Source organism: Lepidochelys olivacea, assembly GCF_965140295.1.
Source record: "Lepidochelys olivacea isolate rLepOli2 genome assembly, chromosome: 1".
NCBI lineage: Eukaryota > Metazoa > Chordata > Testudines > Cheloniidae > Lepidochelys > Lepidochelys olivacea.
The window spans coordinates 162,103,264-162,126,247 of record NC_140411.1 but is presented as its reverse complement, the minus strand read 5'-3'; the positions used below and the strand labels follow the sequence as shown (position 1 = coordinate 162,126,247).

The 22,984-nt window shown below is 44.0% G+C and overlaps 1 protein-coding gene across 2 annotated transcripts in view; it reads left to right on the top strand.

Moving 5' to 3' along the window:
* IGSF5 (immunoglobulin superfamily member 5) overlaps positions 1-22,984 on the top strand; it is a 100,293-nt gene that overhangs the window by 53,201 nt on the left and 24,108 nt on the right. For both annotated transcript variants that reach the window (XM_084616923.1, XM_084616924.1), the window contains exons 4-7: positions 12,183-12,503; positions 13,586-13,894; positions 21,888-22,013; positions 22,767-22,791. In XM_084616923.1, the coding sequence (XP_084473049.1) occupies positions 12,183-12,503; positions 13,586-13,894; positions 21,888-22,013; positions 22,767-22,791 (781 nt within the window). The remainder of the gene's footprint in view (positions 1-12,182; positions 12,504-13,585; positions 13,895-21,887; positions 22,014-22,766; positions 22,792-22,984) is intronic.

Genomic DNA, 22,984 nt, shown 5'->3' with positions numbered 1-22,984 from the left:
CTCTGGGACTGGATCCACTACTGCCGTTGCAGACGTTGGCATGGGGTCTGTTTCCATCACCTCTGACCGGGTCCTGGTAGAAGTTTCCGGAACAGAGCTAGGCGTGACAGCTTGCTAAGCCTGGCTACGGGTGACCATTCCCACCCTCTTGGCTAGCTTCATATGATTGGCCATGTCTTCCCCCAACGGCATGGGGATGGGATAATCATCATAGACTGCAAAAGACCATGTTCCTGACCAGCCCTTGTACTGGACCGGCAACTTGGCTGTAAGCAAATTGAAAGAGTTGGACTTGAAGGGTTGAATCGTCACTTGGATCTCTGGGTCAATTAAAATTGGGGTCCACTAAGGAAGCATGGATAGCTGACACTTGTGCTCTGGTGTCCCTCCACGCGGTGACCTTCTTCCCGCCCACACTCACAGTTTCCCTCCGCTCCGAGGGTATCTGGAAGGCATCTGGGCCTGAGGACCTCTGCTGTGATTCCAGTGCAATGAACTGTAATCTGTTGGGGTTCTTGGGGCAGTTGGCCTTTACATGCCTCAGCTCGTTACATTTAAAACATCGTCCATCATCACTGGGGAGAGGTGGGTTGCTGGAGAATGGTGTGGCAGGACAATAAGGTGTCTGGAGTGTTCCTTGGTGTGTTGTTGGGGCCTTGGGCTGTCCCCGGTAGTAGGGTGAGGTCAGAGATTGTCCCTTCTGGTCTCCGCTCCAACTGCAACTGGGATTGTTCCTCTCTTCTCCCTCCACCCGTTTTGTTCCGGGTTGCCCCTTCTGATATTCGCCCCAACTGCTACTAGTTCTTTTCTTTTCTGCCACCTCCACCCATTTGGCTCCAATCTCCCCCACCTCGATTACAGTTGTGGGCTTTCCATCTAGGATGTATTTTTCTATTTCCTCAGGACCACCCTCTAAGAACTGCTCCATTTGCATTAGGAAGGGCAATTCTTCTGGAGATTTAACATTTGCTCCTGACATCCAGGCATCCCAATGTTTCACAATGTGGTAGGCATGTCGGGTAAATGACACATCTGGTTTCCACCTTAGGGCTCTGAACCTCCAACGGGGATGCTCGGGTGTTAGCCCCATTCTGACTCTCGCCTTGATTTTAAACAGTTCATACTTGTTCATGTGTTCCTTAGGCATTTCAGCCGCCACCTCTGCTAAGGGTCCACTGAGCTGCGGCCTCAGCTTTACCATGTACTGGTCTGTAGAGATGCTGTACCCAACGCAGGCCCTTTCAATGTTTTCTAAGAAGGCTTTGGTATCATCGCCTGCCTTGTAGGTGGAGAACTTTCTGGGACGTGAAGTGGTACCTGGAGAAGGATTGCTAGTGTTTGTTGGTATATTCTGCTGAGCCTTTGCCTTCTCCATCTCCAGTGCATGCTTCCATTCTTTTTCCTTTACCTCCATAGCTCTCCTGTGGGCAGCCTCCATTTCATTTTCCTTTGCCTCCATTTCTCTCCTGTGGGCAGCCTCTTTGGCTTTTTCTGTCTTGGGTTCTGTCATCTTAGCCGATCTGTTTTTAACTAACTTTACACCAGAGAGTTAAAAAAACAAACAAACCTGGCTTGTAAAATTTAGTTGTGCTGTAACCTGATACCTATGTTCTGTGACAGGTATTCTCAGCCTACAGAAAAATCCTCTAGCTGCTCTTAGCTAAAAAAAACCCCACCTCTTCAGGTCTGTGAAAAACTTGTGAATTTCCCTGCAGGAGGTTAACTATCCTGCCTTTAGGTAGAGAAGACTCCAGCTCACAAAAGGAAGATCCCTTTATTATGCTTGCTGCTGTCTCTTTTTATAAAACCATTTTAAAATCCTGCTGTGCTTCTGGTTCAAAATGATCTAAAAAAAATCTCAAAATGATCCCACTTCTCTGCCACCATGTCAAGGTTCCTTCCCCACTCTGAACTCGAGGGTACGGATCTGGGGACCTGCATGAAAGACCCCCTAAGCTTATTCTTACCAGCTTAGGTTAAAAACTTCCTCAAGGTACAAAGTTTGCCTTGTCCTTGAACCCTATGCTGCCACCACCAAGCATGCTAAACAAAGAACAGGGAAAGAGCCCACTTGGAGACGTCTCCCCCCCCTCAAAACACCCTCCCCAAGCCCTACACTCCCTTTCCTGGGGAAGGCTTGATAAAAATCCTCACCAATTTGCATAGGTGAACACAGACCCAAACCCTTGGATCTTAAGAACAATGAAAAAGCAATCAGGCTCTTAAAAGAAGAATTTTAATTAAAGAAAAAGTAAAAGAATCACCTCTGTAAAATCAGGATGGTAAGTACCTTACAGGGTAATCAGATTCAAAACAGAGAGAATCCCTCTAGGCAAAACTTAAGTTACAAAAAGACACAAAAAACAGCAATATACATTCCATTCAGCACAGCTATTTTACCAGCCATTAAACAAAAGAAAATCTAACACATTTCTAGCTAGATTACTTACTAACTTAACAGAAGTTCTGAAGAGCATTCCTGATCTGTTCCCGGCAAAAGTATCACACAGACAGACAGACCCTTTGTTTCCCCCACCCCTCCAGCTTTGAAAGTATCTTGTCTCCTCATTGGTCATTTTGGTCAGGTGCCAGCGAGGTTATCTTAGCTTCTTAACCCTTTACTGGTGAAAGGGTTTTGCCTCTGGCCAGGAGGGATTTTGTAGTTCTGTATACAGAAAGATGGTTACCCTTCCCTTTGTATTTATGACACCTTCAAACTGGGACAATTTTAGTAAAGCAGGACTTCTGGTGACCCTAGCTGAGTCAGTCATTTACAAAGGCCTGTAACTAGGCATCATCCCATGAAACTAGTGATGCTGACCCAGTGACATCAGAAAAATATGTTCCTTCACATCAGCCCAGCAGGTAACAGGTGCTTAATCAACAGCTGCATAGCAACCTGCCTTGAAATAATTCCGGAAAGCTAGAGATGAGTCAGTAATGTCAAGTGGCATAGCCCTTGACACCAGCATAGCAAGCTAGAGATGTTGAGACAGAGGCCTCAAGCCTGGAAATCCTAACCAGTTACAAGGGATGAATTAGTGAGCTCACAAAGGTCTGTATCTTGGCATCCTCCCAGGAAGCTGTAAGTGCTGAGCCGGTGACATCACAGAGACCTGTCTCATACCAGCCAACCAGCAACTAGCGGGGCTGCGCCAGTGAGGCCACAAAGGTCTATGCTTTCACATCAGTCCCAGAAAGCAAGAGTTGCTGAGCAGGAGATAAATTAAGGAGGAGAGTGTGAGTGTGTGTGTGTGTGTGTGTGTGAGAGAGAGAGAGAGAGAATGCATGTACAGGAGATGTGTATAGCTCTCCCTCCTCTGCTAAAAAGAGGGAGCATTCCCCTTCCTTTCCATCTCTTACCTCTTATATGGTAGATGAAAGGAAGACTCAGCATGTGGGAGAATCTGCAGTGGGAGATAAAAAGAAAAAGGTGTGGCACTGTGGGAATGCTTTAAAAATACCATAACAGAACTAGAAAAAACAATTAATGAGGAGGACTTGGGAGTAAACACATTTTTCCCATCCCATCACTTGCTGTAATGTGTCCTGATGTGTCATTTATCAAGGAGAAGGAGTGTAGTCGGTGGTGGAGGGAGCAGAAGGAGAAATGGGCACTTTCTTCTCAATCCTTTCCAGATGCCAAAACACCTGTTTGAAAATCTGATCCCCCTCTGTGAGAGGAAGAGCAAGTGAGGACAGGAAAATGGTAGTAGGAAGGGATGGGTTTTGGACAAATGTCTCATTAACTTGTGCACCATTTGCCACTTGCACTGAGTAACTGTAAACAAGTGTAAGCAGAGTCAGAATGAGCTCTACCCTGACATCTGGTGGTGAGCTGTGGAAAAGGACTTCAGGGGCTGATCTCATTTGCAGGGGCACTCTTGTTTGCATGGGCACTCCCACCCTGCCTAGCATGATGGACTGCTTGCCCAAATGGTAACTTTAGCTGCTGTGGGATCCCCAGTCTCTCTGTTTGTGGGGCAGGAGTAATAAAGGGTTGTTATCCTGGTTATGTGAATGAATCAAGGACAGTAGAACTATACTTGGCATTTTATGACGAAGGGACTCACCCTCAACTAAGTAGCACTCGCTAGATAAGGGACATGGGTTCTAACTGCCAGGGACTTGAGAGGGTATGGGGATTGGGAGGCCCCCTTCTTAGGGCTCTAAACACTACTTTGACCCCTCCTCTCTCCAGGGTGTAGTAACAGAGCAAATTTTGGCTCTATTAAGAGTCTTGTTACATACTGCAGAGCTGAAGTCACTGACACCTAGGTCTAAGCATTAGACCTACTTTGGTCTAGTGGTGCACCAGCACTGGGGCTTCCCTGTTACCAGCTAAAAATCACTAAAGAGCTGAAGCTGCTGAGAGCTGTGTTAAGGGGGGGCTGAAGACAAGTTGGTGAGTGGACGGCTGGAGTGGCTAGCTGGGTGGCTGGCAGAGAGGAGTGGACAGCAGGGCAGCTAGCGGAGAGGAGTGGAGTGGAGCGGATAGCAGGGTAGCTGACGGAGAGGCATGGCTGGTGGTGAAGGCTGCAGCAGAACCCCATGGAGAGGTGTGCCACTTGGGCGTTGACCTGAGCAGCAGAGCATGTAAGATGCCCCCCCATACCTCCCTCCACTTCCACCCGGGCTGGGAGGTAAACTCTGCAGATGAACACTGTGGGGTTGCACTGACCAAGGACAGAAACTGTGTGTGTGTGGGTGGGTGGGGGTGACTATTGGGTTGCTGGATTTAAGACTCTGAAGGGAAAAGGACACTGCCAAACTTACTTGGGGGTGGGTCTTTTGCCCATGGTTGGTGTTATGAATCCTGTTTGTGGTATTTCCCCAACATAATGCCACATTGTTTCCCTCCTTTATTAAAAGGCTTTAGCTACACTCTGACTCTGTGCTTGCTAGAGGGGAAGTATTGCCTCTTGGGAGGTGGTATGTAATTGTCCCACATCACTGGGTGGGGGCTTGAGCCGGTTTTGCATTGTGTTATTGAAATGGAACCCCTAGATACTGAACCCTGCCCTTGTTGCTGCCAACTCTGATGGGCAGAAGGGTTACACAAGAAAAGCATTTATTTCTGCAGGAACCAGAAGACCTGTTACAGTAAGTTAGTGTGACAGAGTGGGGAATAACCATTCATAGAACAATTGATGCGCACCATGAATGCCTTTGGATTGCCTTTGGAAAAGGTTGGATGGCTGAAACACCAGGTACAGAACTGTACCCTTAGGCTTAGGTGAAATATTCTTGTTATGAACTTTCATCAGATTGATCCTTTAATAAACATTTACTGATATGCCCAAGGCAATGTGAAGCTTTACTAATCCACACCTTATCATGCAAAAGCAAATGAACAATATGATTTCATGGTGTATTGTGCATGGTTTAGAGTTTTCTCCAGTGGAGAGTAATAAAGTGGGGCTAATTGTCAGCGCAAGAATTTCCATCAGGTGTATGGGAGAAGTTAGGTGCTGAACTTGTGTTAATAAGAACTGAACATATAACTCCCTGAAAAATGCAATGAGAATTTAGTTTGAGGTCTCAGTTTTTCTCAATGAACGTGTAAGGTATTTTTCAGACAGTAAGGTGATGAAATTGGTATTGAAGTGTATTTGTTGAATTAGGGAACACTGTACATTAGAGAGGAATGCTAATCCTGTGGTTTAAGCACTAGTCTGAGACTCAGAAGAGCTGCGCTCGCTTCCTAGTTCTTCCACAGTTCTCCTTTTCTATTTAGGTTGCAGAGTTCATGGCAGGGCTGTCTCTTATGATGTTTCTACATTGCCTGGCACAATGGGAGCTCATATTGATTTAGGCCTATGTCCTCCTGTAAGATAAATAATGAAAGTTAAAAAAACCAAAGAGATGAAGTTTCTCTTTGAAACAACAGGTAAATGCCTGAAAATGTTTTGGCAGAAGATACAGGAGAAGGCATTTCACTGTCTAACCAGTCCTTAGACTCGGAGCCCAGGTGTAGGAAAATGATTCCCCTATGCAACACAATGTGGGTTGGCAGGCAGTGGTACCATCTACACTAGGGGTGGGCAAACTTTTTGGCCCAAGGACCACATCTGGGTATGGAAATTGTACGATGGGCCATGAATGCTCATGAAATTGGGGGTTGGGGTGTGGGAGAGGGTGAGGGCTTTGGCTGGGGTGCGGGTTCTGGGGTGGGGCTGGGGATGAGGGGTGTGGAGGGTGGGAGGGAGATCAGGGCTGGGGCAGGGGGTTGGGGCGCCGGAGGGGTAAGGGATACAAGCTCCAGGCGGCGCTTACCTCAAGCAGCTCCCAGAAGCAGTGGCACGTCCTCTCTCCAGCTCCTATGCGGAGGTGCAACCAGGCAACTCTGTGTGCTGCCCTGCCCGCAGGCGCTGCCCCTGCAGCTCCCATTGGCTGTGGTTGCTGGCCAATGGGAGCTGCAGGGGAAATGTGTGGCGCCCCTTGACTTCCCCTAGGTGTAGGAGGCAAAGGGAGGACATACTGCTGCTGCTTCCGGGAGTTGCACAGAGCCCAGGCATGTGAGGAATGGGGCAAGCCCCTGACTCCGCTCCCTGGCTGGAGCTAGAGGGCTGGATTAAAATGTCTGAAGGACCAGATGCGGCCCCCAGGCTGCAGTTTGCCTACTCCTGATCTACGTTCTGTCTTGGGATTTTCTGTCAAGGAAGGGCAGCTTTAAGTTATTGTGGGGATAGGTTAAATCAACACTTCCCACAGTGGATGTGACCACATCTCCTCTCTGAGTAGCACTGGATAATTTCTGAGCTGTGCTGGTGTCTTATGGGCTCCCAGTGAAGGGGCGGTTGTGACCTACCTTACCACTTTCACTTTTGCGGCATTCCCCGCCTTAGTGGACTTTCCGCCCAGTAGGGACCTGAACCAGGTTGTCTGGGTTAGAATGGGAAGCATTCTATTGACTTCAATAGGCACTGAATCAGGCCTTGTGTGCGTAAGGCAGCATAGATCCTGGGCTTTGTCTGGCTCATGGACTGTTAAAATGTAATTGTGTTAGTTAAAAGGAGGAATAAATCATGCTTCCTTCTTCTTACTACCCTGCTTGGCTGCATAAGACAAGGGCACAATTTTGCCCTAGACTAGAGAATCGAGAATTTTTAGTCTATGATTCAGTGGCACTCATAAACATGATCTCATAGCCATAGATGATGTACAGAAACCCATGGCAATTTATTCACAGGGATGGTAAACCGTTAACTTCTTTGATAACACAAAATGTTTACGGAATGAAGACTGATTTTATGACTCTTCCGAGACAGCAAAAAGACAGTGTAGATAAATGACAAAGCTGGAGCACTGGAGAGATGTAGAGGAAAGGTAGGCTGTGCATGCTGAAGCTAAGCAACTACTGTCGAAGCTAAGAAGTGTGATGGCCTGGGGAACAGTATGAGTGCATTTATTTCCATTCTATTTTTTTAAATTTCCAAAACGTAATACATTTGTAAGTGATGCACAAAATACTGTATAAGAAGATTACAAAACCACACACAAAACCCATAGTTCCCCATGCTTATCCTCCAGTATTTTTAATGGCATGGATCTGTATTGACTGGTTTAACTCAGTCTCCTGGAATGGTTTATAAAATGCACACTTTCAGATGCTTTTATTTTTGAAGGATCAGCCTTTTTGTTATTAAACTGCTCTCCACAGAAATGTTCCAGGTTGGTCATTGAGAAAGGCAGGTACAGTTGAAATGTCTGAGAGTAGGACTTGGCACCAAGTACGCCTGAGTTCTAATGCCAATTCTGGCACCAGCTTTTTCTTTGACCTTGGATAAGTCACTTAGGGCTAGAGACACAAAAGGATTTAGACATCTAACTCCAGGAAAGCAGACCTGGCTGTAAATCTCAGGCAGAGGGAGGCAGCTTCCTCTAGTCCAGATTTTGGCACCTAAATTCCTTTGGGGGTGGGGCTTAGGACTCACCTCTCTCCTTGGCATTTACTATTGGTTGCATAGGTGCCAACTCTGTGTGTGCTCCAGCTCCCCACTCACCTCCCAGTGCCTCCTACCCGCCTGCTGCCCCGCTGATCAGTGCCTTCCGCTCTCTCCCACTGCCTTCCGTCTGCTGTGATCAGCTGTTTTGTGGCATGCTGGTGGCTCTGGGAGAGAGGTGGAGGAGTGGGACTGGTGCACATTGGGGAAGGGGGTAAAACTGGGCAGGAAAGAGGCAGGTTGGGGGTGGGGGCTTGGGGGAAGGGATGGGGTGAGGGCGGGGCCTGGGGCGGAGCAGGGGCTGGAAAAAGCGGGATGGGGGTGGGGGCTGGGGGAAGGAGTCAGGTGCAGGCAGGGCCTGGGGTGGACCTGGGGGGTTGAACCGCACCCCCGAGCCCAGAGGAAGCCACTGACTGTGATTGGTTGCCTTAGGTGGCTCCCTGTTCAGCTTTCTGGCTTTTGTGGATCCCATTCTTAGGCACCTAACTGTTGCCATACATTGAATAGGGAGCCTACGTGCCTAACTTGGGGCTGAGGCTTCCACTGGGTGGCAGGACATTGTAACAGTGGGCATGGCAGTGTGTAAGTCCCTTTGTAGATCTAGCCTGTAACCCAGGGGTGGGCAAATTTTTTGGCCCGAGGGCCACATCAGGTTACAAAACTATACGGAGGGCTGGGGAGGGAAGGCTGTGTCTCCCCAAACAGTCTGGCCCCCACCTCCTATCCGTCCCCTCCCACTTCCTGCCCCCTGACTGTCCCCCTCAGAATCTCCAACCCATCCAACCCCCCCTGCTCCTTGTCCCCGACCGCCCCCTCCCAGGACTCCCCTCCCCTAACCGCCCCCCCGGGACCCCACCCCCTATCCAACCACCCATTCTCCCTGTCCCCTGATTGCCCCAACCTCTATCTACACCGCTGCCCCCTGACAGGCCCCCCCGGACTCCAATGCCCTCCAACATCCAACCCCCCTCCCCGTTCCCCATCCCCTGTCTGCCCCCCTACAGAACCTTCGCCCCATCCAATCGCCCCCTGCTCCCTGTCCCCTGACTGCTCCCCAGGACCCTCCGCTCCCTGCCCCCTTACCATGCCGGAGCCAGGCATGCTGCCCGCGCTGCCCGGGAGGAGTGGCAGGCCAGAGCGCTGGCAGCGCAGCGCGCTGAGGCTGCGTGGGAGGGGGAGTGGGAACAGCGGGGGAGGGGCCGGGGGCTAGCCTCCCCAGCTGGGAGCTCAGCAGCAAGGCAGGACGGTCCCGCGGGCTGGATGTGGCCCGCGGGCCGTAGTTTGCCCACCTCTGCTGTAACCTCTGCATTACTTTCGCAGTCGGTAATCTGAGTATGATTAGGTTTACTTTCTACTTCCCTAGGGTTATGAAGATTGCTTAGCTAAATTTGTAAATTATTTCCAAGATGGAAATAGCACAAAGACAAAAACTGCTATAGCTGCTAAATATTATGGTAGATTTATTATATCGATCCCAGTGTGAGGTAAATTAAGATTGATTATTTTAGGATCCAAAAGAATAAAAAGTCATATCAGTTCTGTGAAATATTTCATGCCCATGTACGTGCACAATGGACATTGAAAAATCATATATATTAGATTAGTATTCAACGCTCCATTGCTCCAGCATAATTGACTTGGATCTCTACTTTTGCCATTCTGAACGGAATCCAGTGAGTTCTAAAATGTACTTTTTGTTGTATAAGCCCCAGCTGTAGGAGAGAGTTGACGAGCTGAAGTTTCTGTTAAATCTGCATGAACCTGTAATTGTCCAGTACTTAAGCCAGAGGCACTGTAACCTAGGAATGTGCTGAATAAAGCTGTGCTGAGTTTGTATCCATGGGGTATTATTCTGTAAACTATTTCTCCAGTTTGTCCAACAAGCCAATTTTCCAGGTGCCCTTTCCAAATTTTAATGCCCCTCCCCCCCACCATCCTGCTACTGCTGCTATAGCAAGGGGGTAAGAGCACTGGCTAAGAAATACATTATGTGTGTACAGGGATCTATTTGCATTAATGGGAATTGTGTTGCTAAATCTCTGCGCACTGTGTTGAAAACCTGTTAGGGTTTTTTGGGCTGTTATATAACCCAGGATTCAGGAAAAATCAGATTTCTGTAGTGAATTCTAAAAATGGTTGTGTACAGTTTGACCCTCATGATGGCTATTAAAGTCAGTTGCAATCAATCATCTAAAGTTCACAGAAAGCCTTGAAAATTTAACCCTCAGAATTCAATATATCAAAATTGTGTAGTCCCAAGGGACAGAGAGGAAAAAACGGGTAAAGACGTTTCATATTTCAAAGGCTAACTAATAAGCAGGCTAGTTCTGTCACATATGTCTGTGAGGTCACAATCCACAGGAAAACCCCTTGGTCAGAATGTTTGGTGGCTCCGGGAATTGTTAAGGGTACAGAGTCTTTTTCACCTAAGTCAGTGGTTCACATCTGGCAATGGTCAGCAATGACCAGAATTCATGATAATCTGATGGCTGTTGCTGTAAATGGAGCATGTAAAACTGGTTAGTGGTCTCAGTCTGTTTCCTAGGCACTGTACTGACGTCACAAAAGCCACTGCTGTTTTAGTGATGTCATCAGCAGTTGTAGGCTAGGATCCCCTCAGTATAGGAATTGGCAGGTAGAAAGTGGAAGAACTGTCTTTCACATATTTTGTTTTAACAACTGTTAATAAAACATGTTAAGTGTTTACATATAATTGTGTTTCAGGACTTGAAACAATTGTACATTTTAAAGCACTCCAGTTCACCTTTAAGATAATGATGCATGCTAAGGATAACTGCAACTCTACAAGGAAAAATGGGCTATTTCTGTTGAAAGGAGAGTGCTTTACGATATATTTTATGATTTTGATAACTAACAGTAGAAGTGAAGTTTGTGTTTAATTGGCTATTCTGTCACTCATATACAGAGATATTTAGGAGACTGCAATGCTGTAGAAAGGCACAATGTTTTTAATGGAAACCTGTGAAGGCAGCAAGTCTCTATAACAGGCTTCCATGAATGTAAAAGCAAATCTGTCTGCACAGAATCTTTTATTCCCATGACTACTTCTACTGACCTCCTCCTGGAGGATTGACGGAAAAGTGTATTTTCCCCCCTAAGGAAATAACAGTTTAAGAATCTGAGGTATAATGTAACTTTTCAAACGATAAATAAGTTAAAATTAACTGAAATCTTGTGCATAGGCACATTTGAACATATATTTAATTTCCCACCCATTAGTCTTCATAACTGAAAGTTCTCTTCCAACAAAAGCCTTAACTCTGCTCTATAGTGACACCATGAAAGGAAAAAAAAATCTAATGTGTCTTTACAAATCAGTTTAATCTCATCTGGGATGACAAACACCTAAAATGACTCAGCCATAATCACATTGTTTTTCCATGTTGTCACTGCAGAGCGCAGTTCAGGTTGCTGGGTGCCCTAACTATGCATTCCCATATGGTAACTTGTTTAGGTTTCTTTTAAGTTTAACTCTAATTGTGTATTTCCTGGGTTTATAACACTTGGTTTGGGGATAATACAATAACCTTGCAATGTATTTGACCTTAACACTACTGATATAAAATCAACCTTCCTCATCCTTAACTCCATTTTAACATAGATTTTTTTACTGGGAATTCTTAATGATAATAAAAGGAGTACTTGTGGCACCTTAGAGACTAACCAATTTATTTTGAGCATAAGCTTTTGTGAGCTACAGCTCACTTCATCGGGTGCATTCAGTGGAAAATACAGTGAGGAGATTTATATACCTGTATATAGATTTATATACAGTGAGGAATATAAATCTCCTCACTGTATTTTCCACTGAATGCATCCGATGAAGTGAGCTGTAGCTCACGAAAGCTTACGCTCAAATAAATTGGTTAGTCTCTAAGGTGCCATAAGTACTCCTTTTCTTTTTGTGAATACAGACTAACATGGCTGCTACTCTGAAACCTGTTTTAATGATAGTGGGGATTTTAAGCTTTCGCTGAAAGCATCTGGTAAAACTCATCATTAGAGATGTGTTGCCAGATTAGAGGACTCAGTGGTCTTTTCTGATATGTTCTTCAGACATCAAATACACAAAATATTCACATGACAAAGTGCTGTTACTCAGAGCCAAGTATTTTTGTTTTGTAGTCTTATCTTGTTGAATATGCAAGGTACGCCAAAGGCACCTCATTGACATTGGTGCTGGTATATTTACAATTCTTGTTTTTTTCTTTCCAGGTTTTGGCTTTGGTTATTCTATTGTTAATGGCCCTGCTAATGCAACCGTCCTAGCCGGTTCAGAGGCCCGGTTTAACTGTACTGTGTCACAAGGATGGAAAGTTATCATCTGGCTTTTAAACGGGAATGCTGTTCTCACGACAACTTCCCTTGGAGGGGCTGTTGTAACAATGAATCGCTTCACTCAGCAAAATTATACCAGCGGTGAGACTTTTACCTCAGAGCTGATCATCCACAACGTCCAGCTGGACGATTCTGGTCAAATAGAATGCAGCCTCCAACTTAGTAGCCCCAACAGCTATGCCTTTCTTTCTGTGCAAGGTCTGTATGCCTTTTCATTTTTGTCACAGAGTTTTTATTAATTTGTACTTAACAGAAATCCAATGTCACAATGCCAAAATTACCAGACTGTATGTATACCAACTTTCAGTGAATGCCCAAAGTCTGCTATGTTTCTCATCTGGAAAGCTGGATCAGTAATTTCATGTACAGATTGGCATTCCAAGGTAGACTGAGGCTGCCACTGCAAAAGACTTTCAGTTGTGCTCACTTTTTTCTGTAGCAGCTCTTACTCTGTTCTGAGTTGTGTGAAAGTGCCAGAAGCCTGTATCAGTGCTGCCAGCCATCAGTCAAAAACAATCTCTTTTCGCCAGAGTCTTTATGGATTTTTTTTCTCATTTTTGTACATAACACTTTTGTATTTAATGGAGAGTTCCTTCCTACTGTCCGACCTAGTAATAGACAGCCTCCACCCAGTTTGTGTTGGGGTTTAATGTAGTGCAAAAATTTAGCCTCTGAGTCACAAGGTGATATCATGGGATGTGACTGCTGCTGTACACTACAGCTTCCAGGATCCAGTAAACCTTTCATGTATATCAGACATCCTCTCTGTAGCTTCCTCAAGCATCATTATTAAGGAAGTGCATCCAATAAAGTGGAATCTTCCTTCCATCTACTATTCATTTGTCCAAAAAAGAAGAAGGCTGATGCCTCGGGCATCACCTTTCTATAAACTTTCCTTGATAAACCTGAAGAACATCTCTAAGAGGTAACAGAGAAATAAAATCCTGATGACACATGGTCCTTTAGCTGGTGCAGGAGATATTTCAGTATGGCCAAAGCATGACACTTCCAAAGTTTTCATTGGACAGATGGTGGAAAATAAAGTCTAGTTGTGAAGCCGAAATGGACTATAACATGGCTGAGAAGCTGCAGTGGCTTCCACGTTTATCTCATGTAAACAACATCTCTATGTTTTAGGTTTTCTATTTTATTTTAATTATTTTTTTAACTTGAAAATTTCAAAATAGGATTTTTGGTAGCCAAAGATGATTTAAAACGGGCAATAAGACACCATTGCAGTTAAATATTCTGAAGGAACAAATCATCTTTTCCCCCCACAGTTAATGGATCTTTGCTCATCAAAGATCACAACTCTACAGTAAGAAAGAATGAAACAATTGACATTGTTTGTGAAGCCTTAGGATGGGCTCCAGCTCCAAACATGACCTGGATGATAAACGACTCTTTTGTAGATAAGTCCAGGTATGTTACTAACCACAGTCAAGGATCTAATGATCTTCACAATGAAGGGAGCACCTTAACTTTGACTCCAATGGCCAATGAGACACTGACATGCTTAGCTTATATAGAGGCACTCCCTAAGCCCCAGAATGCAACTGTAACTCTTATTGTGCAGGATTCTCTTGCAGGTAAGTGAACGTTCTCTATACTATGCCTTTTATTTTGAAAATCTTTTATTCCAGTTTAAGCAACATGACACCTGCAAATGTAACAGACTCAAACTCTAGTAAACAATACAGACATCACATAGTGTTAAATTCACTCCTGTGCTGCGCCCCAGCACGAGTCCTGAGCATCACTAAATTCTCTTTATTTGGAATAGCACAAGGGAAACAGAACTCTCCCTAATGCTTATTAAGGGCTTCATTGCATACAAAATTGGATTTTCTGCCTTTTGCAAGATCTCACCACATGAATTTAGGCATTGAAAAAAATTGATTCCGGCCATGAAATAACAATAGATTTCTATCTGTCAGTCGCATAAACATCGTATGCTATGTCTTGTTTGCTCATGACTAAATCCTAATGTGAAATCCAGTCGCATAAACATCGTATGCTATGTCTTGTTTGCTCATGACTAAATCCTAATGTGAAATACTAAACTCTGAAAGTTTTGCCACTGACTTCAACAGAGGTAGGATTTCACCCCTACACACAACCCAAAGTAAACACTTGTGCACAACACAATGCTCCGCACAAGGTTACACGGCAGGCATTGAGCTGTTCTGCCATTGTAGTTATAGCCTCAGAGCCGTACTGTGCTTGGTCCCCACCGTGTTTCCGCCTTGGGGGTCCTGGCTGTTCCATCAGCCAGGGATGACTCTAGCACAGTGGCATTCCAGCCTCATGCACTTTACCAAGCTTCACTCCAACTCAGGAATTGCCATGCTCGATCAGCCCAGCGGCCCATCTCATCCAGCGTCATGTCCCAGATAGTGGCCAGCATCCAGACATATTGCCTAATTCTTGGCCTCACCAACAACCTGTGGAAATTAATCCCATAGCTTAATATGACCCCCGATGCCAGAGGAATCACCAACCAGCTGGGTAAGCTGAGCTGCCACCTGCATTGTGCTGCCTGAATAGCACTACCTGTTTTTGAGGTAGTGATGGATGGTTTTCTTTTCCAAGCGCTAGCACAATAAGAACAAACAGGACTAGATCCTCAACTGGGGCTAAGCAGCGCTTGGTGAAGCAGAGGGAGGAGGCATGAAAATGCCCTTTTTGGCCCCTCAATCTTGGGAATTATCTGGCCGTTTGTCCCCAGTGCTGCAAAGAAGAGTCGTTTCAGGGCTGCTGAAATTAACACCAGCTGCTCATGGTCTCTAGGGACTGTTACAAAAGGTGAGATTACTGGGGCACAGAGACACTTTTGTCACACCTCCTATGGTGGGAGCGGGAGGGGTGGTGTAGAAGCCCTTATGGTGACTCTGTGCCACCCAGAGTTTCCCGTAGGCAGAGGAGGTCCTTAAATCCATGTTTCTTTTAGTGATTGGGTGAGTGTGGAAAAAAGGAGCTGAGCTTGTGACATCAAACTGACAGCTCTTTGGCTGAGTTGGCACCCCTCGGAGTGTTACGTGACATGTGACCCATTCTGTGTTCTGAAATGGGTGGCACTGGCATGGTGTATAAAAGGCATTCAGATACTACAGTGATGGGTGTGGTATAAAAACCTAGATAGATAGATAGGCAGACTGGCTGGGCCTTTTACTTTAAGTGTGAGCCATTGTTAGCAAATTTCTCAGGACCATCTACTTTGTAATGCAATTGAAAAAGGCCATTTTACTAGGTTTAATAAGGCTTCCTCTAAGTTAAATTGCTTCTAATTACTGACTAAACAAGAGATCTGTCCTGAGGACTTAATAAAATGATTAAACTCCCCAGCCTACTCATTCTAGAGCTATTGAGGCATCTGCCCACAGTTTCCATAGTTACATGCTGTACATTAGAAGAGGAGAAAAACAGATGTCACAGACACAATTAGTACATAATTGGTGATCATATAGGACCATCATGCATTCCTCTTTGGGAAAATGATTATGCAGTAACAGATACTCAAGATTTCTCAGCATAGGCATAGTTTCACGTCTATATTTGGAGGGGCGGCTCTGATCAGGCCAATGGGACCGCACGTGCTGGGGGTGGGCAAACTCTGTGCCTGTCCACAGGGGTGCCATTTCAGATTTGGGGGGCCCTGCAACTTTAAGCGTGATTCCAGGGGCTACTTAGGCAACTGAAAACTCTAATGTTTTTGCAGATAATAATTTAGAAATATCTGACAGGAGCACTGTATCTAATTCCTATACCAAGAAAGAAAATTAAATAAATATTAGATTCACTCAGCTCTAATACTAACATGTTCTGACATCTTGTGGCAAGTCATTTATGGGACACGGATTAGGTTTAAAATTGTAATATATATTCTTACTCAGATACTCATACTAAAGTCAGAAGGGACTATCGTGATCATCTAGTCTGACTTCCTGCACGTTGCAGGCCACAGAACCTCACCCACTCACTTGTGTAATAGACCCCTGATCTCTGGCTGAGTTACTGATGTCCTCACATCATGGTTTAAAGACTTCCAGTTACAGAGAATTCACCATTTACACTAGTTTAAACCTTCAAGTGACCACCATGCCCCATGCTGTAGAAGAAGGTGAAAACCCCCATGGTCTCTGCCAATTTGACCCGGGGGAAAATTCCTTCCTGACCCCAAATATGATGATCAGTTAGACCCTGAGCATGTGGGCTAGACCCACCAGGCAGACACCTGGGAAAGAGTTCATTGTAGTAACTCAGAGCCCTCCCCATCTAGTGTCCCATCTCCAGCCATTGGGGATTTTCGCTATAGGCAGTCACCGATGGGCCACATGCCATTGCAGGGAGTCCTGTCATACCATCCCCTCCATAAATTTATCAAGCTCCATCTTGAAGCCAGTTAAGCTTTTTGCCCCCACTGCTCCCCTTGGGAGGCTGCTCCAGAATTTCACTCCTCTGCTGGTTAGAAACCTTCGCCTAATTTCAAGCCTAAGCTTGTTGATGGCCAGTTTATATGTATTTGTTCTGGGGTCCACCTTGATGCTTAACTTAAATAACTCCTCTCCCTCCCTGTTATTTATCCCTCTGATGTATTTATACAGAGCAATCATATCTCCCTTCAGCCTTCTATTCGTTAGACTAAAGAAGCCAAGCTCTTTGAGTCTCATAAGAAAGGCCTTCCATTCCTCAGATCATCCTAGTAGCTCTTCTCTGCACCTGTTCCAGTTTGATTTCCTCTTTCTGAAACATGGAAAATCAGAATTGCACAGAAAATTCCAGATGACGTCATTTGATCCTTTATTTCACTTGTAACCACTGAAAATGGAGAGATGGCCAACGTAAAGCTTGTTAGTTGAACTTCCTAATGTTTTATTTAATGCCTGAGGCCAGGCATCACATAATGTTACATTGGGCCTGGCCAACAGAGACTTAACTAATCTGTCAGTTAAGCTATGTCTGTACTAGAGGCCTTACACTGGCACAGCTGTACCGATGCAGCTGCGGCGCTGTAAGATCTCTTGTGTAGCCACTCTATGCCGACGGCATATCTTCTGTCGACATAATTAAACCACCCCTAACGAGTGGCAGTAGCTATGTCGGCAGGAGAAGCTCTCCCACTGACATAGCGCTGTGCACACCGCCACTTATGCTGGCAAAAATTATGCTGCTCAGGGTGGTGTTTTTTCGCACCCATGAGCGACATAACTTTTGCCAACATAAGTGGTAGTGTAGACGTTACAGAGACTAAGGTGAGGGCTTCCTCATGCGCAATTTAGCAAACTACTATAGTTCTTATGGGGCTGCAGTCCCTGGGGCAAGCAGGAAGATCAAACAGGGAAGAGATTCATTAAACTGCCAAACTGGGAAAAGCAGATGATAACGACAGCCGTTGAGATGGGAAGTCTGTGGCTGTTTATTTTTCACACTGATTTATGTGGAAGTGTTAAGCCATACCAGCACCAGCTAGTCCAGTTCCTTACAGGCACATTCATGGTCTCCACAACATCCTGAACTATGAGGGACAATGTGGTACAGTGCCATCTTACAGACACCCCAGGTAACTAGTAGGAAGTAGGCTAGGCTAGACACAGACAGAGGGTATGTCTTCACAGTAGCTGGGAGGTCTAATTTGCAGCGTGGGTAGACAAACATGCACTAGTTTTGCTCAAACTAGCACCTAAAAATAGCAATGTGGGCCAGGCAACATGGGAAGTGCCTTGGGCTTGTCGCTTGAGTATCCAAGGGATCAGGGGGGATTGTACTCGGGTGGCTAGCCCAAGCAGCTGCGTGTGCCACCATGGGCACACTGCTATTTTTATTGCACTAGCACGAGCAGAGCAAGTGCATGGACATCTACCCCCACTGGGATTTACACCGCTGCTGGGTAGACATACTCATAAAGAGAGTTCTCCGAGCCAGACACTGGATGCAGTCTCATCCATTACATTGTTGGCGTAACAGCTTTTTAGTGAAACCTAAGACTCCCTGCTTCTTCAAGAATACCACAGTCAGTCTGTTCTCATCCGTTTTATAAAAAGAAAATCTGCTGTGTTTTGCACACAACGATCTCGTTTCCCTCTCCGCTAGATTATATAGAAGATCTCTTGTAATGGATTCTAGTGATACACAGTAGGAAGTACCTTTCCATTGCTAGTTCCCTTTCAATCCTGAAAGATGGCTATGCTCCACTGCAGTGAAAATTCCACACAAATCTCATCTTAAACAGAGGATTCAGGTAAAAAAAAAAAATGAAGGAAGATGACTCCTTAAGCAATGCACTTTTGGGGGGGTTTATTGAAATATCTGAAATTATCCTGGGCACTTTGCTTACAAGACTTGTTTCAAGTATGTAAAGTTTCTTAACATCAATGTGCAGGCTTTTTGTAGTCCTCGATCTCAACAGAATGACAGTGAACAAGACTGGTGAAAGTATGCATACTGAAGAAGTTCCCACAGTATGGAAATAACTTAGAATTAATGTGAAAGATGCTATTAGAGAATATACTGACAGGAGACTTATTAGATTTATATTAACCTGAGATTATAGAGTATGGATAAAGTAAGGGGAAAGAAGTAAGGACATTTTTAGAACTCCAAGTATATGATTATTATGCAGTGCAGGTTTCTTGTGCTTAGCTTTTCCTATCAATTAATGTTGAATTTCTAATGATAATTAGAGTCCTCTGCTTTTAAATCAACATAATTCTTGGGAATTACAAGTGTTAAAAACAGTCCTCCTGAACAGAGTGATCATTTTGAGTGACAAGTACATGGGAGAAGAGCTGATGCAGAGCACAGGAGCAGTGCCATTGGCATCTTCCTGCTTCTACATTCCAATGCTGGCAAGTCTTAGCGATCCATCTATGTCAAAGCTCAAGGGCAGGCACTGAACAAAAACCTTCCCTTGCTCTCTCTTTCTGCTCTGTGCTGCCTGGAAAGCAGACTACAGGTATTCCTGAATTTGACCTGAGCAGCTATCTTACTTTGGCAAATGAATAGGCCATGAAGGCTGAAAGGCTGGTTAAATGAAAATCACAAGAACAAATGAAGCTGTTGTAAGAACTATTCCTCAAACCTTAGTTGCTGTATGTACCAAGAAATGTGAAACTAATGAGAGTGTAGCGTTTGCCAAAGCATAACGTTGCAGCTGACAAACAGAAATCTTAGGCTATCACATATGGAGATCTGTTTCTAGGACTCATTAAAAAAATATTGACTAACACAGCTCTATTAATCTATATACTGCTTGTATCTAACCTTGATATGACTTAGCACAACAAATTATTTTCTGCATGTATCTTATCACAAATCTGTATTAAAGTTAACTGAGAAATGTATTACAAGAAGCTAAATAGAAAAACAAGAACTAAAAATAAGAGTACTCAAAATAACTGATATTTGGTAGCAATAACTTATTAAAAACATAATTAAACACACAGGCAAGATTAACATTCATTTCATATTTTAATTACCTTAAAATTCCCATAGCATTTTGTATGGCACAAAATAAAATAACATAAAATAAAATGCAGATTTATGCTGTAGATTTATTTCTTCCATGCAAAAAAATCACAAAATACTTCATAATTGATTTATACATATTAACTACAAGGCTGCAGATCATAATATACTGGTAACTTCAGTAGTTATGGCGAGGCAGAACAAAAGCTGTACAAGGCCAGTCTTAGGAAGAATGATTGAAGACAGAGACATGGAAAATTAAGGGCTTGATTCTGCTTCCCTTAATGTAAAATGGTTTTTGCCACTTATTTAACTGGTAGCAGGATCTGGGTGGTTAGTTTTCTCAGAGAGTGCATTGAGAGCCCTACATAAGAGCGAGGGATGAATCTGGTTGTGATGAGATTTGAAGGCAGACAGGATTCAGGAAGGTGCTCAGAGAAGGCAGGTGTTCCAGAGATTGAGCACAGAAGGAGAGAGAAGGATTGGTTGCTCAAAAAACCTGGGATGAAGGGGGAAGAAAATCTGGTGTTTGAGGTGTGTCGGGAATGACATGAACAGAAAATATTGGGGGGAATTAGGTGGGTCACGTGTGGCTGGAGGAGGAGGATGGCGGATGAAGAACCTATAAAGAGCATTTAAAATGGGGGCTGATATCTGCCTTTGCATTTATACACAGGGTTTCCATTACTCGCAACGGAATTAATGTTCACGCACCCAAGGGCAAAATATCCTCTTAGAGATCATTAATAATGACCATTGACATGGAGACAATACATCCTTGAAGTGCTCTAGATGGGTAAAGATATGTGTTAAAGTTGGAATCCAGGAATATTTTGGGTAGTAGATTATAAGTAGGTGCAGGAGCAGCCCCTCAATTGGGTTAATTTGCATGATTAATTTACATGCTGATAGTTCATTAGGATTAGAGAGGAGACTAAATTAAATAATTTCTGAACCATCCAATCTTTGGAGTGTTCAGAATCCAAATTCAAGTCCAAATTTTGCATCTGGGCTATTATGCTATAATGGGCCAATCCGAAACCCCAGAAGAATATCTGCAAACTTTGGTGAGTCTGAAATCTGTATCCAAATTTTGCCATTCAGGCCCATCTTTAATTAGGAACACTAAAAAGTACCTGACACACACAAATCCAGTGCAACAGAGGCAGTATTGTCAAGTCTGTACAAACCTTGTGCTTTTCGGTTGGATTTGAAGTTTGTTTTTAATATAGCTACCAGGGCTATATTTTGGACTGCTTTTGGAACCTGCCTTAGCTTTTGGGCTGAGGTTACTCTCTGCAGTTAGGAAGATCAAAGATTGGTTCCAATTAGGTTAAAGAGCACCATAGATATTGGATGAGCCTGATGGACAGGGCCGTATTACCATCAGAAGAAGCGTCTATTGTATGTTGACAACTAGTTAAAGGGTAAAAGCTATCAATTTAATGTTGATTATTTGGGGGGATATATGGTGAGCACCTTTTGTTTGTGGCAACCAGAAACAGGGATACACTGAATGATTTTGAAATCACCCAATTTAGCATTATAGGTTAAAAAAAAATCAAATCCTAGTTATGTGAAAACACCATAAATGCATAGTGTATATCACTATGCAAAATTATGTTATAGTCCAGGATGCAGGAACGTGTTACGGTTAGCAATCTCAAACTCAGTAGATGTGTTGTTAACATGCTTGTCCTTTACCATGGACAACTGAGGGCTTTTTGAATTATGCACAGTGAGTTGAAGCCTCCTGAAGCCAATGGAAAGACTCCCATTTGCTTTCAGTGGGGTTTAGATTGGGCTCGAAATGTCTACAAAACAAGTTTAAATGTGAAGAATGAAGAAAATTAGCAGCCTAGGTTTGTCAGAAATACAACTAGCAGATAAAGTAGAATAATTGTAACAAAGAATTATCGTGATCAAGGCATTTTGTGGTACTGGGTATCATCAATATAGGGGAAAGCCATTTTCAACACAAATGAGAAACACAATCCATCTCTTGTTTTAAATAATCAACAAGTAATTTAATAATGTTTCCAGAAAGTTGGTCACGCTCTTCAGAAAAAGAAAGGTCGCAGCTCTGCTAGTGTAATGATACTTCATTTCATTTAATAGAAAATGGTAACCAAGAAGACAGCACACGGACACGGACTATTATACTTGCAGTCACATTGTCAATTGGTTTTCTTCTTCTGATCATTATTATTTTTATAATAATATACTGCCGCCTAAAAAACAAAGGTAAGAGGATTTTTGCTACTGGCTATGCTTTTTTTAAACCTCAAAATAGATTTAATCTATTACTATTTCAGTTTCATAGATTCATAGATATTTAGGTCAGGAGGGACCATTATGATCATCTAGTCTGACCTCCTGCACAACGCAGGCCACAGAATTTCACCCACCACTCCTACAAAAAAAAAAAAAACCTCACACCTATATCTGTGCTATTGAAGTCCTCAAATCGTAGTTTAAAGACTTCAAGAAGCAGAGAATCCTACAGCAAGTTAAAGCATAGTGCATGGTTTGGTAAGGATTGTTCAGGGAAGAAAGGTGATTCTGATAACCAGTGGCTTGTAGATACTACAGATAGTTGCCTGCTGACTTCTTCTGATGTAACTTGTTTCCAGTGGAATTGGTGGCTCGTTAGTATTTCTGTCAATAGTAAAGAGGAAGGGTAAGATTTTCAAAAGTGAGTAAATGAAGTAGAACACAAATCTCATTGACAGTCACTGTACATCTACACCTAGATTTGTACAGCTATCCAATGTACACACCAGCTACAAATGCATTCAGTAAATTCTTTCCTAGTATTAATTTTCCATGTAAGCAAGTACACCAGGATGTTATGTGACTGCAGACGGGAGGGGAGGGCAGCTATGAAATAATTTCTGTATTAAAATACAGTCTGAACTGTGAGAAAGTGAGAGAACCTCAGTAGCAAGCCTTATTTTATTTCACTGTATTTTAAAACCATTTCTTCCTTCCTTTCAGAGTCCACCTATCAAAAGGAGTTGAGGTAAGTTGAATACCATGGATTTCCTCCTCTGGTATGCCCCTTGTATGTTTCTGCAGCACCACAAAAGAGCCATTAGCGCCCCAGATCTGGCCAGGAGAGAACTGTGGAAGGCAGCTTACACTGCCCTATGAGGCCCCCATCGCAAGCCTAGGCATAAGGGATGTGCCAGGAGAGGTGGGGGAGGGCCACAGCC